Here is a 16,406-nt window from a genome sequence, read left to right as displayed (position 1 = left end):
TCGTCAGCAGGGAGCAGGTCAGTGTAAAGGGTCTTTTTAAATCCACCTGGTAATTTGAAAAGCCATTTTGTCCTAGATGTATCAAAAGGATGGGCAGAAAAAGTGCACCTACATTTTACGACCTGTCTTTACTTTTCTTTTGTGATGCGACCTATGCCCTGGCCAAGTGCCTTAAACCACCTACTCAAATCCCTCCCAGGCTGTGGACACAGTTCGCAAATGAGCCTTCCTCTTTGTGAATCAGTTAACCCTTCCTTTGTGGTATTGGTAACTGGCCAATGGTTGCGACCGCAATTATGATAGCAAATTATTAATGCCTTTGCTATTTGTAATTAGGCAGGGTTACCCCTTTTACGACCCCTCCTAATTAATTACGAGTCGGAATGGATCACAAAACCCAAATGGGTTTAGTACATATAAAAAAGCCCTTCTGGCACATCCCAGACATCAGGCTCACTGTCCACATCACTCACTGCTGTCAGAACACACATCACTCACTTCAACTGCACTACGTTAGATGTCCCAGACTCTACACCCTTCTGTGTTGGAGCCTCCCTGGATCTGCATTCTCTTTCAGTGTCCAATTGCCTGCTTTGTTGCTGATTCTGGTGGAACACTTTTGATGTATGGGAAAAAGTGGTGTAAAAAACAAGACACCAATCAAAATGTGCCTATTTCCCATTGACACTGAGAACACAGCTTTTCAGAAGCACAAAGACTAGGGTTTCCCTGTCTGTTTCCTCTGTGTGTTTGTTTGCTCTACTAACTAGATTGGGTATCTCCCCACCATTATCCCTAGCCACTTTTCTAGAGTAGTGATGAGGTCACAGAACAGACCGTCCTGCAGAGTTATGACACCCGCTGCAAAGGTTAAATATTTGATACCTAGGGGTCAGACTCAGACTTGCCTCTTCAGGGACCTTACAATGAGAATGATGTCTGGACCTCAGAGGATGCAGGTTTTTGCACTCAATTCATTCCTTCTAATCTGGTAACTGTTTCTAGGGCAGTGATGGGACCTCTTTCCCTGGCAGTCACTTTCTCCTTATTTTCAAAGCCTCCAATAGATTCATCTGATGTCTAGGAAAAAATTGGAGCGTTATGTTTTTTCCCCACAGTCTTTGTTTCATTACCCTACTGTTTCAAAAATAAATTGTTATCTTTTCATTTTCAGCACCTGACAACCTGAAACATTACCGCATTTTGGGGCAATTTTCCAGCAAACAACAAGAGGACCCCAACCTCCTTTGCTGCTCTCTCACCCGACCCCGGCTACAACCCAGCAAACACCAGTGTTAAAGGTAAGGCAACTGATGCTATATATTTTTTTACATCGTAGTTAGAGCATGTATGTCATGTGGTCACTCTCAAGGCCCTCAAGCAGTGTCTTTCAGTGCCTCCAGCAACACTATGGCACAGAGAGGCAGGAGGCAGTACGGCTCTATTTTTAGCAGTCATTTGAGATGTATTAGGATAATGCACAATATATATGTATAATGTATTTATACTGAAATTTGATATTATTGCACTGCACCTTATACGTTGTACTTTGATTATTGACAGGTTTCTTTAATATATATATATATATATATATATTGGTAAGGCCAGCAACACCCGACACCCCATCATGAATACAGTACAAGAGCTGATTACAAAGTCATTCCAGTCACGGCCACTTGAACGAAAACTGAAGTTAAAAGAATTGGGACCTCATCAGCCTGAAATAAACCTACAGCAAACTACCCAGGACAGAGGAAAAATGTCAAAACGTACATTCTCAAATGCCTGGTACACAAAAGCTGATTGGCTTACAGGCTGCCCTATACGCAATTCTCTGTTCTGCTTCCCCTGCTTGCTGTTTGGCGGTGACTTTTCTTGGACACGGCAAGGAATGGTCGACCTGAAGCACATCGCTGAAAAAATAAAGAAGCATGCGCTCACAAGAAATCATCTGGAAAACCTGACAAGACTGGGAATGTTGGGGGAAGACGCACCAATTGAGCAGCAGATAAATGATGCGTATCGCAAATCCATTCAAAAACACAATGAAGCTGTGGATAAGAACAGACAAAATCTATCCAAGATCATTGATTGCATTCGTTTCTGTGGTGCTTTCGAACTGGCATTGCGAGGCCATGATGAATCGGAAACTTCCTCAAAACCTGGGATCTTCCGAGGCCTAGTGGATTTAATGTCAACCATAGACCAGGATTTGGAAAGACATTTAGCACATGCTACAGTCTTTAAGGGCACCTCTAATACAATACAAAATGAACTCCTTGACTGTATGCTCGAAATTATAAGAAGCCATATTGTGCAAGAGTTGCGAAACACAGACTTTGTGGCTATTCAGGCTGATGACACCACTGATGTGTCCACTCAAACACAGTCCGTGTTAGTGTTTCGGTACCTTGACAGTGACAGAAACATTGTGGAAAGATTTTATGGCTTCACGCATTTAAGTGACTCTAGTGCAGCAACCATCACTGAAGCAATACTGTGTCAACTGGACTTAATTTTCCCGGACCTGCCTCAAAAACAAAAGCTTATCGCACAAAGCTATGACGGTGCATCCGTAATGAGTGGGAGCCTTAGTGGAGTTCAGAAGAGAATTCGAGATGTGTACCCTAATGCTCATTTTGTGCACTGTTACGCCCACCAACTCAATCTTATTATGCAACAGGCGGTATCAAAGATCAGAGAGACACGAGTCTTCTTTCAGGATATCGGAGGCATAGCAGCATTCTTCACACGTTCCCCCAAAAGAACAGAAGCCCTTCATGAGATTGTGGACAAAAGCGTACCAAGGGGATCCTCAACTCGTTGGAACTTTCACATTCGTACAGTCAACTTAATCTTTGAACAGAGGGAGGGCCTTGAGAAATGTTTTGTCGCCATAGCATCCAGAGCAGACTTTGATCACACAAGTCAGAATGAAGCCCATGGCTTTATTAGAACACTACAAGACAAAGAGTTTCAGTTCTTACTGTTTTTATTTCATGACATAATGATTCCTGTTGATGTGTTATACGATCAGTTGCAAAGAAAAGACCTAGATACTGTCTCTGTGAAAGCCAATACATCTGCATTTGTACAACAGATTATGAAAGTGAGAGATGGGGTTGAAGATTTAGAGAGCAAACTGCCGCAGCATTCTGTTTTTGCAAACCGCAGACAAAACATCACCTCTCTGGTTCGAATTGGAAAGGAGATATGTGACATTGTAATTGTGCAGGCGAAAGAACGCTTTTCGTTCACAAAACATTTGGTGAGTGCGACTTTATTGCAAGGTAAAGAGTTTGCACAATATGATGAATCCTTCCCTGAGCGTGCTCTGAATCAGGCTGTGGAAGCGTATCCTATGCTCAAAAAAGAGCAGCTGAGAACTGAGTTAACTGTACTCTACGGAATGCCTGTGTACCGGAAGGCCACAAGCGCCTTGACTTTGCTGAGTTTAATTCATAAACTGCATATGGAAAACTCACTTACAGAGACAGTGACTTTACTAAAAATTGTGATTACGACTCCAATGACAACAGTAGAAGCTGAACGATGTTTTTCAGCCTTAAAGCGCATAAAGACATTCCTCAGGAACACCATGCTAGAGGAAAGACTAAATGCTTTGGCGATGCTATCTGTAGAGAGCAAGCTAGTCCAAAAGATACCGGACTTCAACATGAAAGTAATTGACAAGTTTGCTACACTGAAAGAGAGACGTGCGGATTTCATCTACAAAAAGTGAATGCTGCTACTTGTTTGAATACAAAAAATTCTGATTGAGGTAAGAAATGCATTGTTATCTCTGTTTTTAAAAGTTTTGTAGTGTTTGTTCTATTTGGAGACTACACAGATTTGCTCACCTTTGTTCACTGGCCGGACCTGTCTCCCGCAGGGTGAACGATTCGTTGCTTGTGTTGCCTATCAAACCTTTCCCCTTGGCAAATTGCGAAAACCTTTATACCAGTGGTTCCCAAACTGTTTACTCCTGAGGACCCCAATTGAGTCACCACTGGAAGCCGGGGACCCCCAAGCAATTTGTATGACTTAAATTTCAAACATTAAAACAGTAATTCGAAAACAATAAACACACGTGTGCACACAAAACGGATACTCGAATTACTAAGGATTTTAGTATTTTATATTGAAAGAATTAGCAAAAAACAGGAGGGTTAGCGCTGCATCTCCATGACTAACTTTTAAATGGTTGGTTTTATTTCGCAGTATGAGACTCCTGCCAGGGCCAGACTGGAAACCCAAAGCAGCCCAGGCAAATGTTTGCAGACCAGTCCCCATACAGTGCACACCTAGTGCAGTGAGTGCGCCTGACCACTACAAAGGGGGCTTTGGGAGGCTCTCCCCCCAAGACAATTTAGGAAACAATGGTGCAGTCTACAACAAATGTATCATTATATATTGAATTGTATCAGCTTTTAAAGAGTAGTAAATGATGACCTTACTATGCACCAGGATATGACAATCTTTGTTGGGGTTCTTCAATGATTCCCATATTATCCTCCTCCAACAGTGCCTCATCTCTCCATAGCCCCTCTGTCACATGTATTTAATTTGTTTTATAACATCTCTCATACCATTGAAGGATGTCAGAGCACCTTAAATCACACACATATAGGGGCTGATTTACAAGCCCCTTGCGCCACAGGTGCGTCACAAAAAGTGATGCACCAGTGACGCATTTTAGTGCCCCATATTTCCAAGGCAGGAAAAGCAACCCTGCGTGACTTTTACTGGTCTTGTAAATATGGCCCAATTGCACACAGCACTTTACGTGAAAGGGACGTTCCATGAGTGTTGCTGTGGGTGTTCCCACGCATAACCCATGGAACCAGACACATTTCCAGATTTACGAGGAATCGTAAATCTGGAAATGTGTCTGAATGCTACGCCACCCCAGGGGAGGCGTAGGGAGGGGCAACTTGGAGAAATTTATTAATTTCTCCTCTTTCTATGCATGTTGCATTCTGCAGCACGCATAGAAACAGGATATTACCTCTGGTGATTGCTTATGTACAGGAAGGTGTCCCTTCCTGCACATAAACAATCAGTAAAACAATGACGTTTTGCAAGTTCTATGTGTGCTAATGCAGCACACTTAGAAGTTGAAAAACGCCATTTCTGATTGTTTACATGCAGGAAGGGTTACTTCCTGCACATAAACAATCTCCCCACGACACAGGCATCCTTGCACCATGGTGCAAATGTGCCTGTGCAGGCGTATGGCAGCAGTTTGTGCGCCAGCACAGGGGGAAGCACAGAGATGCAACATATTGTTGTAAATATGTCGCATCCCTGTGCTTCGAAAGTGACTCAGTGCGGCGCAGCCAAATGGCTTGCGACACACACAGTCAATTTTCTTGCAAATCTGCCCCATGGAGACAATGATTCATACGTGTAAATCAGTGTATAGAAAATGTTACATAAGGCAAATGCGACTACAGGGTGTAGGATTCACATGTTATTCATACTGGTAGGCATTTTTAAAGAGTGCTTGGTCTGGAGAAGCACAAACTCAGGATTCAGAACATAACAGTGGTTAGCATTGACTTTAACAATAAAAATGTATTTCCACCCAAATAAACCTTTTTAGCAGGATTAGGATAATGAAAGACTTGAAACAAACATATGTTTCTAACTTGTATCATGCAGCTTGCAAGCAGCTCTTTGATGACAGTTTATAGGTCACTGTGCTAGATTACTATTGTCACTTATGAACTGCACAGTAACAAAAGAATCTGTGACTAAAGCAGTAACCCACTAACCTAGGCACATAAAAAATGTTTTTCAAAATGCATGGTACACGTTCTTTGCAGTAGGCATATTAACCCTCTGTGCTACATTAGATAAGTCAAAGCTGCCACTTGACACAACTCTCATCTCTCTCCAGCAGGTACATTAATCACCGACGTAATCTTGACACTTTTATTGTTGCTGGAAAACTGCTGATTCTACAAGGAACTTTTTTGTGCTTTTAAAATTACTGCCTGAGGACCCCCCTGGGAATGTGACCACAGTTTGGGAAACACTGCTTTATACCATTTATATTTGGGGTACTTGCGTGGACCTATGTGAAGTGTGTGTACAAAGTTCAGCTCAACCAGAATCACGGTAACAGCGCATTGCGCTGCCTCTTTTATATTCAGTATATTGTAAGACTGTTTTTCTTCCCCCGCCTTTCCTTGTTTTGTTTCCCTGTTTTCCCCTTGCTTGCCATTCGTTACTCTAGAGTCTAATATTCAGTATGTTGTAAGACTGTTTTTCTTCCCCCGCCTTTCCTTGTTTTGTTTCCCTGTTTTCCCCTTGCGTGCCATTCGTTACTCTAGAGTCTATTCTAATAGAGTCGGAAGGCCGTAGGGGAAGACTGTGGACTTTTCTTCAAGTTCCTGACGCTCCTGCGGAACGAGCCTGGCAACCATTACACTGCTGTGCAACTTCTTCTACTCTTAGAGCTGAGATTTCCATGAGTCTTATAGTCTGAATTCAGCACCTGAGCATAATAGGACAGAATGTATGAAGCTCTGTGGTAATACTGAATAAGCAGCTACCTATGTTATGCCATCTATTAATGTAATAACTGCACTTTCACAATTGCTTTATTAACCTTCCTGCTTTCTCAAATTTGCTTGAAAATGCACGATTTTTCTTCTTTTTTTCCAAAATTTTCTTGGGGGGGGTAATCCCCCCAAACCCCCCTTTTGGGGTTCGGGCTCGCGAGCTGCGCTCGCTCGCTACGGTGCTGTATGCTAATTCGGTTGCGCCCCACCACTTTCTAATCTCACCCACCGCCCCTGCTATGTAGGTAATGAGAAGCATACTCCATGTGGCCATGATGCCTGGTGGCGGACACTGCCGTTCCGGAAACATAATCCCATGTGTCGTGGCTCATGCACACTGCAAGCAATCCCCTTTCAATAGCAGCTAAATGATGGGTTTATGGAGCTTGCTGTTTAGAGGAGCGAATCATTTGATCAAGGATTCTCTGCAAATTGGTTTGAATAAGAAGTAAAGTTACCAGAAAAGGAAGGTTCCACCATGGAATGCACAAGGTAAACATATATATGTGAGCCACGGATATACCCCAAAGCCTATCTTTAACTTTTTCATGCAAGTTTGTATCAATGGCCTTGAAGACTCCTGCAACCAATATTCCAACCTTTGAGTATGGGAAATGTTGAATTAGGGCCCCAAGTGACCCTCTCAGGAAGAAGTAACATTGAATCAGTTCCAAAATCTACCCAAATAACGTAATTCTTGTTTTCCCATAACAATCACCCCAGAGAGGACGTTAGTTTCAGAGTGAGGCGATTCTAGCAATTGAAAGGTGACATTTATTTTCTATCAAATGCCTATTTGGGATCACCAGTCAGGCTGAAGTTTTCCCAGGCCAACTGGAATTAAAATTTAATTTGAATAAAAAATAAATTTGAACCCAGTTGATGATCAGAAATGATTGCAAAACACGTGTCAGCAGAGTACTCTTGCCAGTGTTGACAGTGACCAATAGACCTAAATAGAAGCTGAAAGGCTAACTGAATGAGAGTGGATGTACGGAAGAGTCATTTAGTGGCAAGACCTGTCAAACTTCCAAATGTTTTCAAAAGAAAATGAAATCAATCCCTTTGGAAGCGTGCGTTTTTCCCTCTTCTCTGTCGTTTCACAAAAGTTCAAAGTGACTATTTTCTCGCTGCATTTTTAAGCGCTATTACCAACTCTACCGGGAGAGTGCAGCTAGAACCCGTACAGCAAGTGCCTCTGTGCTCGAGTACAGCGAGTAGCGGTAATACGTGGTGTACACACTGGCGAAAGCGCTTCAGAAATAGCCCACTTAAACGCATCATCTCCCTCACAAGTGAGCGGGTGGCTTTTCAGCGCGCTTAAAAATAGAATACACGTTGGTGTTCAAGAATCAATTTGGCAGGAGAGGGGGCTTGACCCTGGATACACCGCACGACTCCAATGAACAGAACCCCCATGACCCCAGAGAGCTCCAGAAGTAGACACCACGCGAAGGATGGGCGGGAACGTGTAAGTGAGGGGCGGGGAGTGTTTTTAACATGTTAGCAAATACACAGTGGATAATGATGCCAGGGTCTCAAAAGACGAAAAGAGCAGAGTTACATTTCTGAAACATGGCTGTATGAAGGCCTAACACACTAGCACAGTTAACGCATGTGAGGTGATTGTGTTACACAGCATTGTTACAGAGATTATAGGATTGAGATAGTTCAGTGGGTTAATGTAGCTTCTGCAGAGAATCGTGCATAATGTGCACATAACAGACTCGAGTAATAGAAACAGTGAGACATCCTAGGGAGGTGTGACGGAGGAGGCTGGGAAACGCCGGGGTGCATAGGGAACTAAAGGTGTGCAGACCTGAGGTAGCAGGAGGGGCAGTCTTACAGTGAACGTGAAGGTAAAGAGACCCTGATTCAGTGACAAAGAGGCTAAGATAGATCCGTGGGTTAACAAAGCTACTGCGAAGTAAACTTCAAGGCATAAATCCAATTCCTAGAAATAGCCACACACTGGAGGAAAATCGTGAAAAATGATGCACTTGGTACTGGAGGCGGCGGCTGACAAGCAGAAGGGGCTTAGCTACTCTGAAGAACAAACGATAAACCATGTCTCTGGGCCTATGGCAGGTCTGCTGCAACAAAACATTTTAACACTAACCATTTTAACTTTCATACACCCTCACTCCGCTTTACCACCATTACAGACCTGGACTGAGCATAGGCGGTCTTCAACTGTCACTCTCCACGCTAGCCCTGCCCCTCGACACACATGCACAGTAGAGGTCCACTCTTTCACAAAGTGCTACTGACTCTCACTCATGCTGTTTTCAACTCCCCAACACCCTGTAAAAAACACCTCATTGTCTACTGCAGATTGGTATAGTATTTTCTACTAAGAGTTGAAGTGCCTGTGGACCAGTAGCATTCCACTTGTGGAGCCCAGATTTTGTTGGTGGGGTTAGTTTAAAGTGTTGCAGTAAGTTGTACATTATTAGAGGGGGTATGCCAATTAGTTGAATGCAGTTTCTAGTCTAGAGGAAACTTAGCTGTCCACATTTACGCAGCACGCAAATATCATCGGCCGGCCACCATTCAATCATACTTGGAGGACCGTGACTTTATCTTTAGCTCTCTACCCCTTCATCGCCGCTCAATGTCCTTGGAAATATGAACCTCCATCTTAAAGCAGAGTCTTAACATCTTCATCATACAACTTATCTCAGATCAATTACACCTTCCCTGCCCACTCGACTCAAACACCTTCTACTTCTATGTGAGCCATCACACTATGATCATGCATGTATCCGTCTGGCTACAGACCACCCGCCCTTCACCACTCCTCGAACATGAAATGTAAAATTCACTCCGAAGTGATCCTGTTTCATCCTAATCGGGTACGTGGCAACCTAGTCCTACCATTCAACTTCAGATCATTTGGATAACACCCGGCACATTGCTCGATGCACAAGGAAGCCTCCACCTCTTTATACTTATGTACCCCACAGCTGACGATTGATACCCCCTCATATCTGGTCCTGTTAGACCATTATGCACTTCTTATTAGAGAAACTGAGAATACCATTTAGTATTGAAGAAAACAAATTTGGACTCAAATATAGTCATATCACGTCATAACATTGCACGGCCATCTCTTGCAGTATCTCTCAGCCAACAACTGTGCTAAATGCTACCCAATTAGGCCCACTTTATCATCCTTACTCTTGTCCCCTCTTTCCTTTTCAACTGTCCCAAGCAATGGTTCATTCTGCCTCCTTCTCCACCCCCAAAACATCCAGAATGAGTTTATTCTGTAATTATAACTGCAACTCATCGTGTTCCAAGTCAAATATTACCGCCCCCGAATCTCTTGTTACACCCTAATACCCAGTCACTTTTCTCTCACACACATTTATTCACGGTCTCTCTCTCTAACAGTAGCAATTTAACTAAAATGATTGAAATCTGTTGAAGCGTTGCCATGCTTGGAAAATGCCACCGTTTGGATTATCTCGTCGTCACTCACATCTTACTAGGCCTACTCTTATTTGACTCCCATACCTCTACTTTGCTGAAACTGCAGTCTCTTATGTCCAAATTACAATATTTATGCACATCACAATCTTAGGACAGCTAAATGTATCCTCTGACCCAGACTGCATTGGACATGTCAATCACTTCACCCCACTGGACACGCTCATCCATTGGCCTTAATGAAACAAGTTTTAGATTTAGTCTCAGTCAATCTATCCAATTCCTACCTCTGTTTCTTGGTGATCTGCTCTGTCCTTTCGCACCTGTCTCCCAGTTGGCATCCAGAGGGCTCAGCCCAGGGTACCCTATTGCGCTCATTCTACTCAATTCTCATTGGGCATCATCCCATCCTCTAGCCTTTCCTTTCATCTCTGTACGGGAAATAGCAAAATCATGTTCACACTCGCCTCTCTTACTCGCAAGCTCCAGAATACCTCCTACAACTGCCCCACCAACACATTTAATTTTTGGGGAATACTTTTTATTAGGTTTTGAGCATTTAGTGCAAGTACATAGCATATCAGTATGACACCTATTTCAAAATAAAGCTCACTACATCAGCAATTACATATCAGGTGCATACGCATGTAGTTTGAGACAACTGGAGAAACGTATCTCATGTAAAAGCAAGATAGTATTAAAAACATATGAAATAAGACTTTGGCCATAAATCGATCATAGTGAAGGTACTAATAATAATCCACATTTGTAAAGCGCGAACAATCACCCGTAAGGGTCTCTAGGCGCTGGGGGCCGTCGGGAAAATTAAGCAAGCTATTGCCCAGAGTCACATGGTGCTGGGCTAATCTACCACCGGCGCCAGGGATCGAACCGTAATCCCCAGATGCCGGAGTCAGTCACCCTGGCCGCAGCCCCACACCTCTTCACAGGTACTGTGATGAGATATGATATAGGGTTATAACACAAAAACCCTAAGTTAACTTAACATGGATTTAGTAAGGGGAACTAGTAGGGTGGGTTGATATTGTAAGGCATTGGTCTGAGGCTATTCAACAACGTTGTGGCCGCAGCCCCACAACAATCATTCATTGGTTGGGCTAGTAACCCCTTGTGCTCAAATCATCAAGTACAGAAATGATATATTCTGCCTCCCTAGCTCACCTGTACTCTCCTTACACCACTGATCTATTTTCCACTTGAAAAACCAACCACCGCCACCACAAACACAACCACACTCATCGCCACCGCAGCTCCTTCAGCAAGATACCAAGGAATGAAAAATGAAATAATCTGCTCCGCCTGGTAAACGCCATATTAATTTACTGAACATGAGCAAACTACACTACCGTAATAGTATACATGAGGTTTCTTCCAGAATATTCTTTCTAATGACTAAAGAGTTAACACGTTTGCTAGCCACGTGCTTTTCAACCTTCCCCGTCATCAGCCCATCTGCCACTTCCAACAACAGACTTGCCGGGTCTCACTTTACAAAAGAGCGCAGTGCAAGCTTCTCATCCTAATTGTAAAGTCGATTAAAGGAATTTCCTCCCTCCACTGTGTAAAATTCATTTAAATTACTCAGTTTCCAAATCCCTTCGCTGGCCCAGTCTTCGTCTCCGTACCTTTCCCAAACTTCCTGTGCTCACTCGAGTGATCTCTCCATACTGTCACCGGATTTACGGGAATGCCTTTCCAGTTGAACTCAGTCATCCCTTCCCTACCCTCCCCTAAAACCGATCTCAAAGGTCACTTCCATACCACAGAAACACATTAATCAGTCAACTTGGACTTCAGTTCTGCCGGTTCCATTCACCCCTCAACTTCCTAGTACTTCTACAACCTGACGTGAAGGATATCCCATTGTAAAGTGGCTGTTAGGAGTAAGGGAATGAGGCGAGTGTTGGGATATACAGGACAAAGCACTCTCTCACCCTTATGTTTACACCTCAAGTGACCAAGATGTGTGATCTCCTTCAGTCTCCACGTACACACAAACACAAGATCTGTACCCCAGTGTGCTTGTATCTATAGGGTAGGGGGTATGGTGCTGTGGTCTGGATGTTAACTTGTTGATTGTGGACACGTGGCCTCGTTCCAATGCAGGGCCCCGACTTCTAGAGAGAACCTTTAATTTCACAAGAGTTATGCCAGTTCTGATCTGCCTGAAATGGAGGCTCACAAACAAGATCGACTTTAGTATTACGTTGTAAATTAGCACAAAATGGTCTGCAGGCTATTTTTAGAGCGTGTCGTTTGTGGGACTGTGTTTTGAGCCACACTATTAGCAATAAGGTATACCGAAAGCGCAAAAGGCAAAGCTCGCCATGGCCGCGCCACCAGGAGGAACCTGAAAGACTCCTCAGCCAGAACCAATATGTTTTTGATCAGGCATGAGGTGAAGTCAAAAACCTTGAAAAATACCTCAAGGTAGTCTAGCGGAGAGGGGGGCAGGAGTTATCAGATCCCAATGGGGATGCGGATTCTGAAAATCTGGTGTGTGGCGACTGCTGACTTGTGCAAGGCAGACGCTCAGTAAAACATACAAGTTAGTTTCTGGATTCTTATCAGTTCCAACCAGTTGTATCTGAATCCAATTCTTTACCACATGTTAGATTAATAAATTTTTCTAGCATCGTGCTGATGTTATCGATCAAAGCAAGGTCAAAACTATCAACAAAGCCTACCTGACGACGCTCAGTGGACGCTTTACGAGAAGTCTTGCTAGAACCACTAGTCAGCACTTGACATAGCGACTACTGGCTCTTGCACAAAAGCAAATATTTCTGAATTCACAATTTGCTCCCACGAGTATGGGAAAACGCAGGGCCATAGTAACTTACTGCCAAAATAATTCTACGGTGAGAGCCAGGTTGCACGTGAAACTTTCAAGCAACTAGTTCTAACCCCTATACGTTTTTTTTTAATTGACTTTTTTTTAATTTCAAATACTTTATTGAATTTTCAATAAACAAATGACCATAATATGGTTGGAAAAAACATATAAACGAAACAACCCAATGTTACATAAGAACAAAAAACATACATTTTTGCCTAGATTCAGTGCTTAGTATTCCAAACCATATACAATCAATGATCCCTATACGTTTTTTAAACGTGCTCTCATTGGAAGCATGTAAGGGAACCGAAGGTGATGTGCTCAATTTGGTGTTGAGGTGAAGCAAAAAGTCAAAAATGAGCTCTCCGTTTTTTCACAGTTTCCAATTCAAGGCTCACTTCAAAACATTTTTCACACAGGCCAGTGTTACTTTACAGGAGCACCAACATTCTGTGGAGATTTCATTAGAAAACACAGTTAGGGCTGTAGAAAATCTTACGAGTATAGATTTATTTGTGACTAAGGCGTGGAGAAGTTGGTATTATATTGGGAATATCATAAAAATGAGAAATGCAAATGTGGAAACACAGAGTACTACGTTTGCAGGTAATCAAAAACATTTGCCAGGATTGTCCGATACTTAACCAGACTTTTAAGCCTACACTTAAGAAAGTAGGTATTGGCAGTGTAATAAGTGTGGGAGAATGTCCTTAAAGCTCATATTTTTTTAAATAGGTGTGGACAGAGGGGTTTCTAGACAGGCAAATCATATGAAAAAAAAGACACTGTGCAAATACATGCTTTCTCTACATTTACCTGTAGAATGTCTGTCTCTGGAGACAACCTGGAGTAGAAAAGGGAATGTGCAAAGGATGTCACAAAACCCATTATTTTCTCTGGGGAATTAGACTTTAGACCGCATGTAAAATATTGCAAATGTTTTGAACGCGTAGGTGCGAGTCTAAGATTTGGGCATTTACCACTAATTGGAGTCATGTCTACAGCCACTGAAAAACACCTCATTTTAGTAGGGCTGACTCACTCGTCAATCCTTCCACGTCTCACCACAAATGGGACTGACTCAATTTCTCATCGTTGCTAAGTGAATACAAATAGTTTAAGGAAACTGTTTAGTAGAAACACCTGTTATTTACTGTTCTGGAAAGATAGGAAGGCGCCAGGCCTTGGTAACTAAATATAAAAGAAAGACATTAAAAAAAATATAAGTCAATGATATTCTGGCCGTTGCGGTTGTACGCAAGCTGGTAATCAACAGAGAACTACACAAAAAATAGAAGTGCACAAGAACTGTGTCGGGGGCGGGTGATGATGCGAAATGGAGCACGCTATTGGGCGGGGGTGGGTGATGATGCAAAATGGAGCACCTATTGGGCGCGTGAGGGAACTCCTGTTTACGGGTCTGAGGACTGCAGAGCTGCGAGGATTGTCATTGGTGGTTGCCAGGTGCTTTTTTGAAGTCTCGAGCTCCTGTTCTCAACCGCAGTAGTGAGGAGGCACCCATGGTGTGAAGCACATAGTATTTAAAACATGGAGCCCATATATCCTTAAAAACATTTTCTAAAAGATGTACTGCATTTGATTTTCTTCCTAATACTCGTGAACACTCGTGTTCCCTCTGACAGGAAAGTAGCCGTTGACCCAACCTTCCCCTGTCGTACCGGGGTCTCCACAGATCCTAACCGAAGGGTGGATATAAAGGGCACTGCTTTGCCCACTCCAGAGGCCCGGAAGAGATTATAGCATTGTAGATTTCTGTTCCCGTTTCCAATGGCGTTGCCACCAATGGGGCAGCAGTTGCAGTGGCTCCGGGCTGTGAGGGGCGCACTGCACCTCATTAGGACTATCACTTTACTACCCAATCAGGCCTCACGTCTAGTTCCTCGACCTCACTGGGGTATCTAAGATGAAGGCAGGTGATGTTCTGAAATTGAAAGCCACCATCTCGCCGTGAGATGGGGGTGCAGGGGTGGGGTGACGACGGGCATCTGCGAACTCCCATCTGAGGGGGGGATTTCTCTCTGGGCTGATAGGACAAGGGAGAACGGTAGCACGTGGCCTGCTCTCCTTTGTCTGGTTGAGAGTGGAGGGCACAGACGAGGAGTGTGTAGAGGTGGCAAAGAGCAAGTTGGCTGACAGAACAACAGTTTTTTTTAAATAATTATTTTAGGGTAAGAAGGGTGTTACCAAGGAGGCATGGCAAATTAGCAGAATGCCAGGCTATTGTTTTTTTTCTGTTTGAAGCGTGAGTAACTTGAGTGAGGGGATGAAGAGAGGATAATTTGTGCGAGGCTTCACCATCACGCCCAGTTTTATAAGGGAGTGTGCGGTGGTCCGGGCCCTCCCAAGTAGCCCTGTGACATTCCCAAGGACCATTTACAAGCAGAAAACAAGCATTTGCAATGCATTCGGTCTCGCATTTACACGAGTTTGAGCTACTGACATTGCAAATAACAATGCCTATTGGCATTGTCATTTACAATGCCAATAGCTTTAACTCGTGTAACTGCGAGACCTATTGCATTGCAAATGCTTGTTTGAAGCTGCAAGAGCAAATGCAGTAGCAAGCTGGTTGAAGTGCACTCTGCTAAACTCACGAGGGAATGACTGACCGTGGTAGGGTATGTGCGTGTGTGAAAGTAATCGCGATCACGATCACATCAAAGCGGCCGTGCGGCCTGAGAAAGTGAAAGCAAACGAGTGCTTTCAGGCCTCCAAATGGTGCGCGCACCCGGCCGACGCACATGCACTGTATTTGGAGGCCTGAAAAGCCACTGTTTGCACTTCCAAAACTCGCTTACTATAAGTTTCGCCAGAGCAGCGCTAAAGCGCTGGCTCAGGCGAGACCTAAACAGGGTTTTGTTGTCCTTTTTCTTGAATGGTTCACCTGGGCCTACAGACTTGCTTTCAGAGCAAAATTGTTTACCTTCAATGAATAATGTCAGTGCCTTGGGCTATCTGACGTGTCTGGGGAGTGGTGTGAAGTCCGTGGCAGGGGGTGGCTATTATGATGCACCCGTGAAATGCAGGGTACCTGTGACACTCATCTTCTATCAAAACAAGCATTGGCATAGCCAATAGGTCTCGCCTTTGGGACCTTATAAGTGTTTAGTTATGCAGCACAATATCCTTCGTGCAACAACATTAACAGTTGCATGGTTAAACACTTAAGGTCCCAAAGGCGAGAACTATTGGCTATGTCAATGCTTGTTTTTGTATATTCAGGACATTGCGGTGGTGCTTAGTTACTGTCTTGTTTGCCTAACACATTGGAAACAATATAATTCCTTCAAACCTACATGTTTTGTATACATTTTTTTTTGTGTGGGTTTATAGTAGTAACATGATTAGAATCCAAGTGGTGCTAAAAACATTTACAAATCTAATTAATTGTTAGGTGCTTGTGATAGGATTTTAACAGTGAACTTTCTGAGAAAATGTACCTAAAGATAAATGTTAAAAAATGTGTTCCAACACGAACCTGGAAGCTCACTTGCCTTCCTCGTGCATAGGATTGCTACTCCCAA

The 16,406-nt window shown here is 43.4% G+C and overlaps 2 protein-coding genes across 2 annotated transcripts in view; one reads left to right on the top strand and one right to left on the bottom strand.

Moving 5' to 3' along the window:
• Positions 1–16,406, bottom strand: part of LOC146867262 (transmembrane protein 150A-like) — a 640,885-nt gene that overhangs the window by 610,373 nt on the left and 14,106 nt on the right. The gene's annotated exons all lie outside the window — the stretch shown is intronic.
• LOC146867263 (zinc finger MYM-type protein 1-like) lies at positions 1,735–6,309 on the top strand. Its single transcript, XM_085603922.1, has 2 exons — positions 1,735–3,781; positions 5,903–6,309. The coding sequence occupies exon 1, from the start codon at positions 1,760–1,762 to the stop codon at positions 3,740–3,742; it is 1,983 nt and encodes a 660-aa protein (XP_085460048.1). The 5' UTR covers positions 1,735–1,759; the 3' UTR covers positions 3,743–3,781; positions 5,903–6,309.

This window comes from Triturus cristatus, chromosome 1_2 (genome assembly GCF_964204655.1).
Source record: "Triturus cristatus chromosome 1_2, aTriCri1.1, whole genome shotgun sequence".
Lineage (NCBI taxonomy): Eukaryota > Metazoa > Chordata > Amphibia > Caudata > Salamandridae > Triturus > Triturus cristatus.
Note: the sequence above shows the minus strand (reverse complement) of the source record. Positions and strands in the feature narration are given on the sequence as shown.

Bases quoted from the DNA above. Each gene is read 5' to 3' on its own strand.
- LOC146867263 (XM_085603922.1), top strand. From the start codon at position 1,760: ATGTCAAAACGTACATTCTCAAATGCCTGGTACACAAAAGCTGATTGG.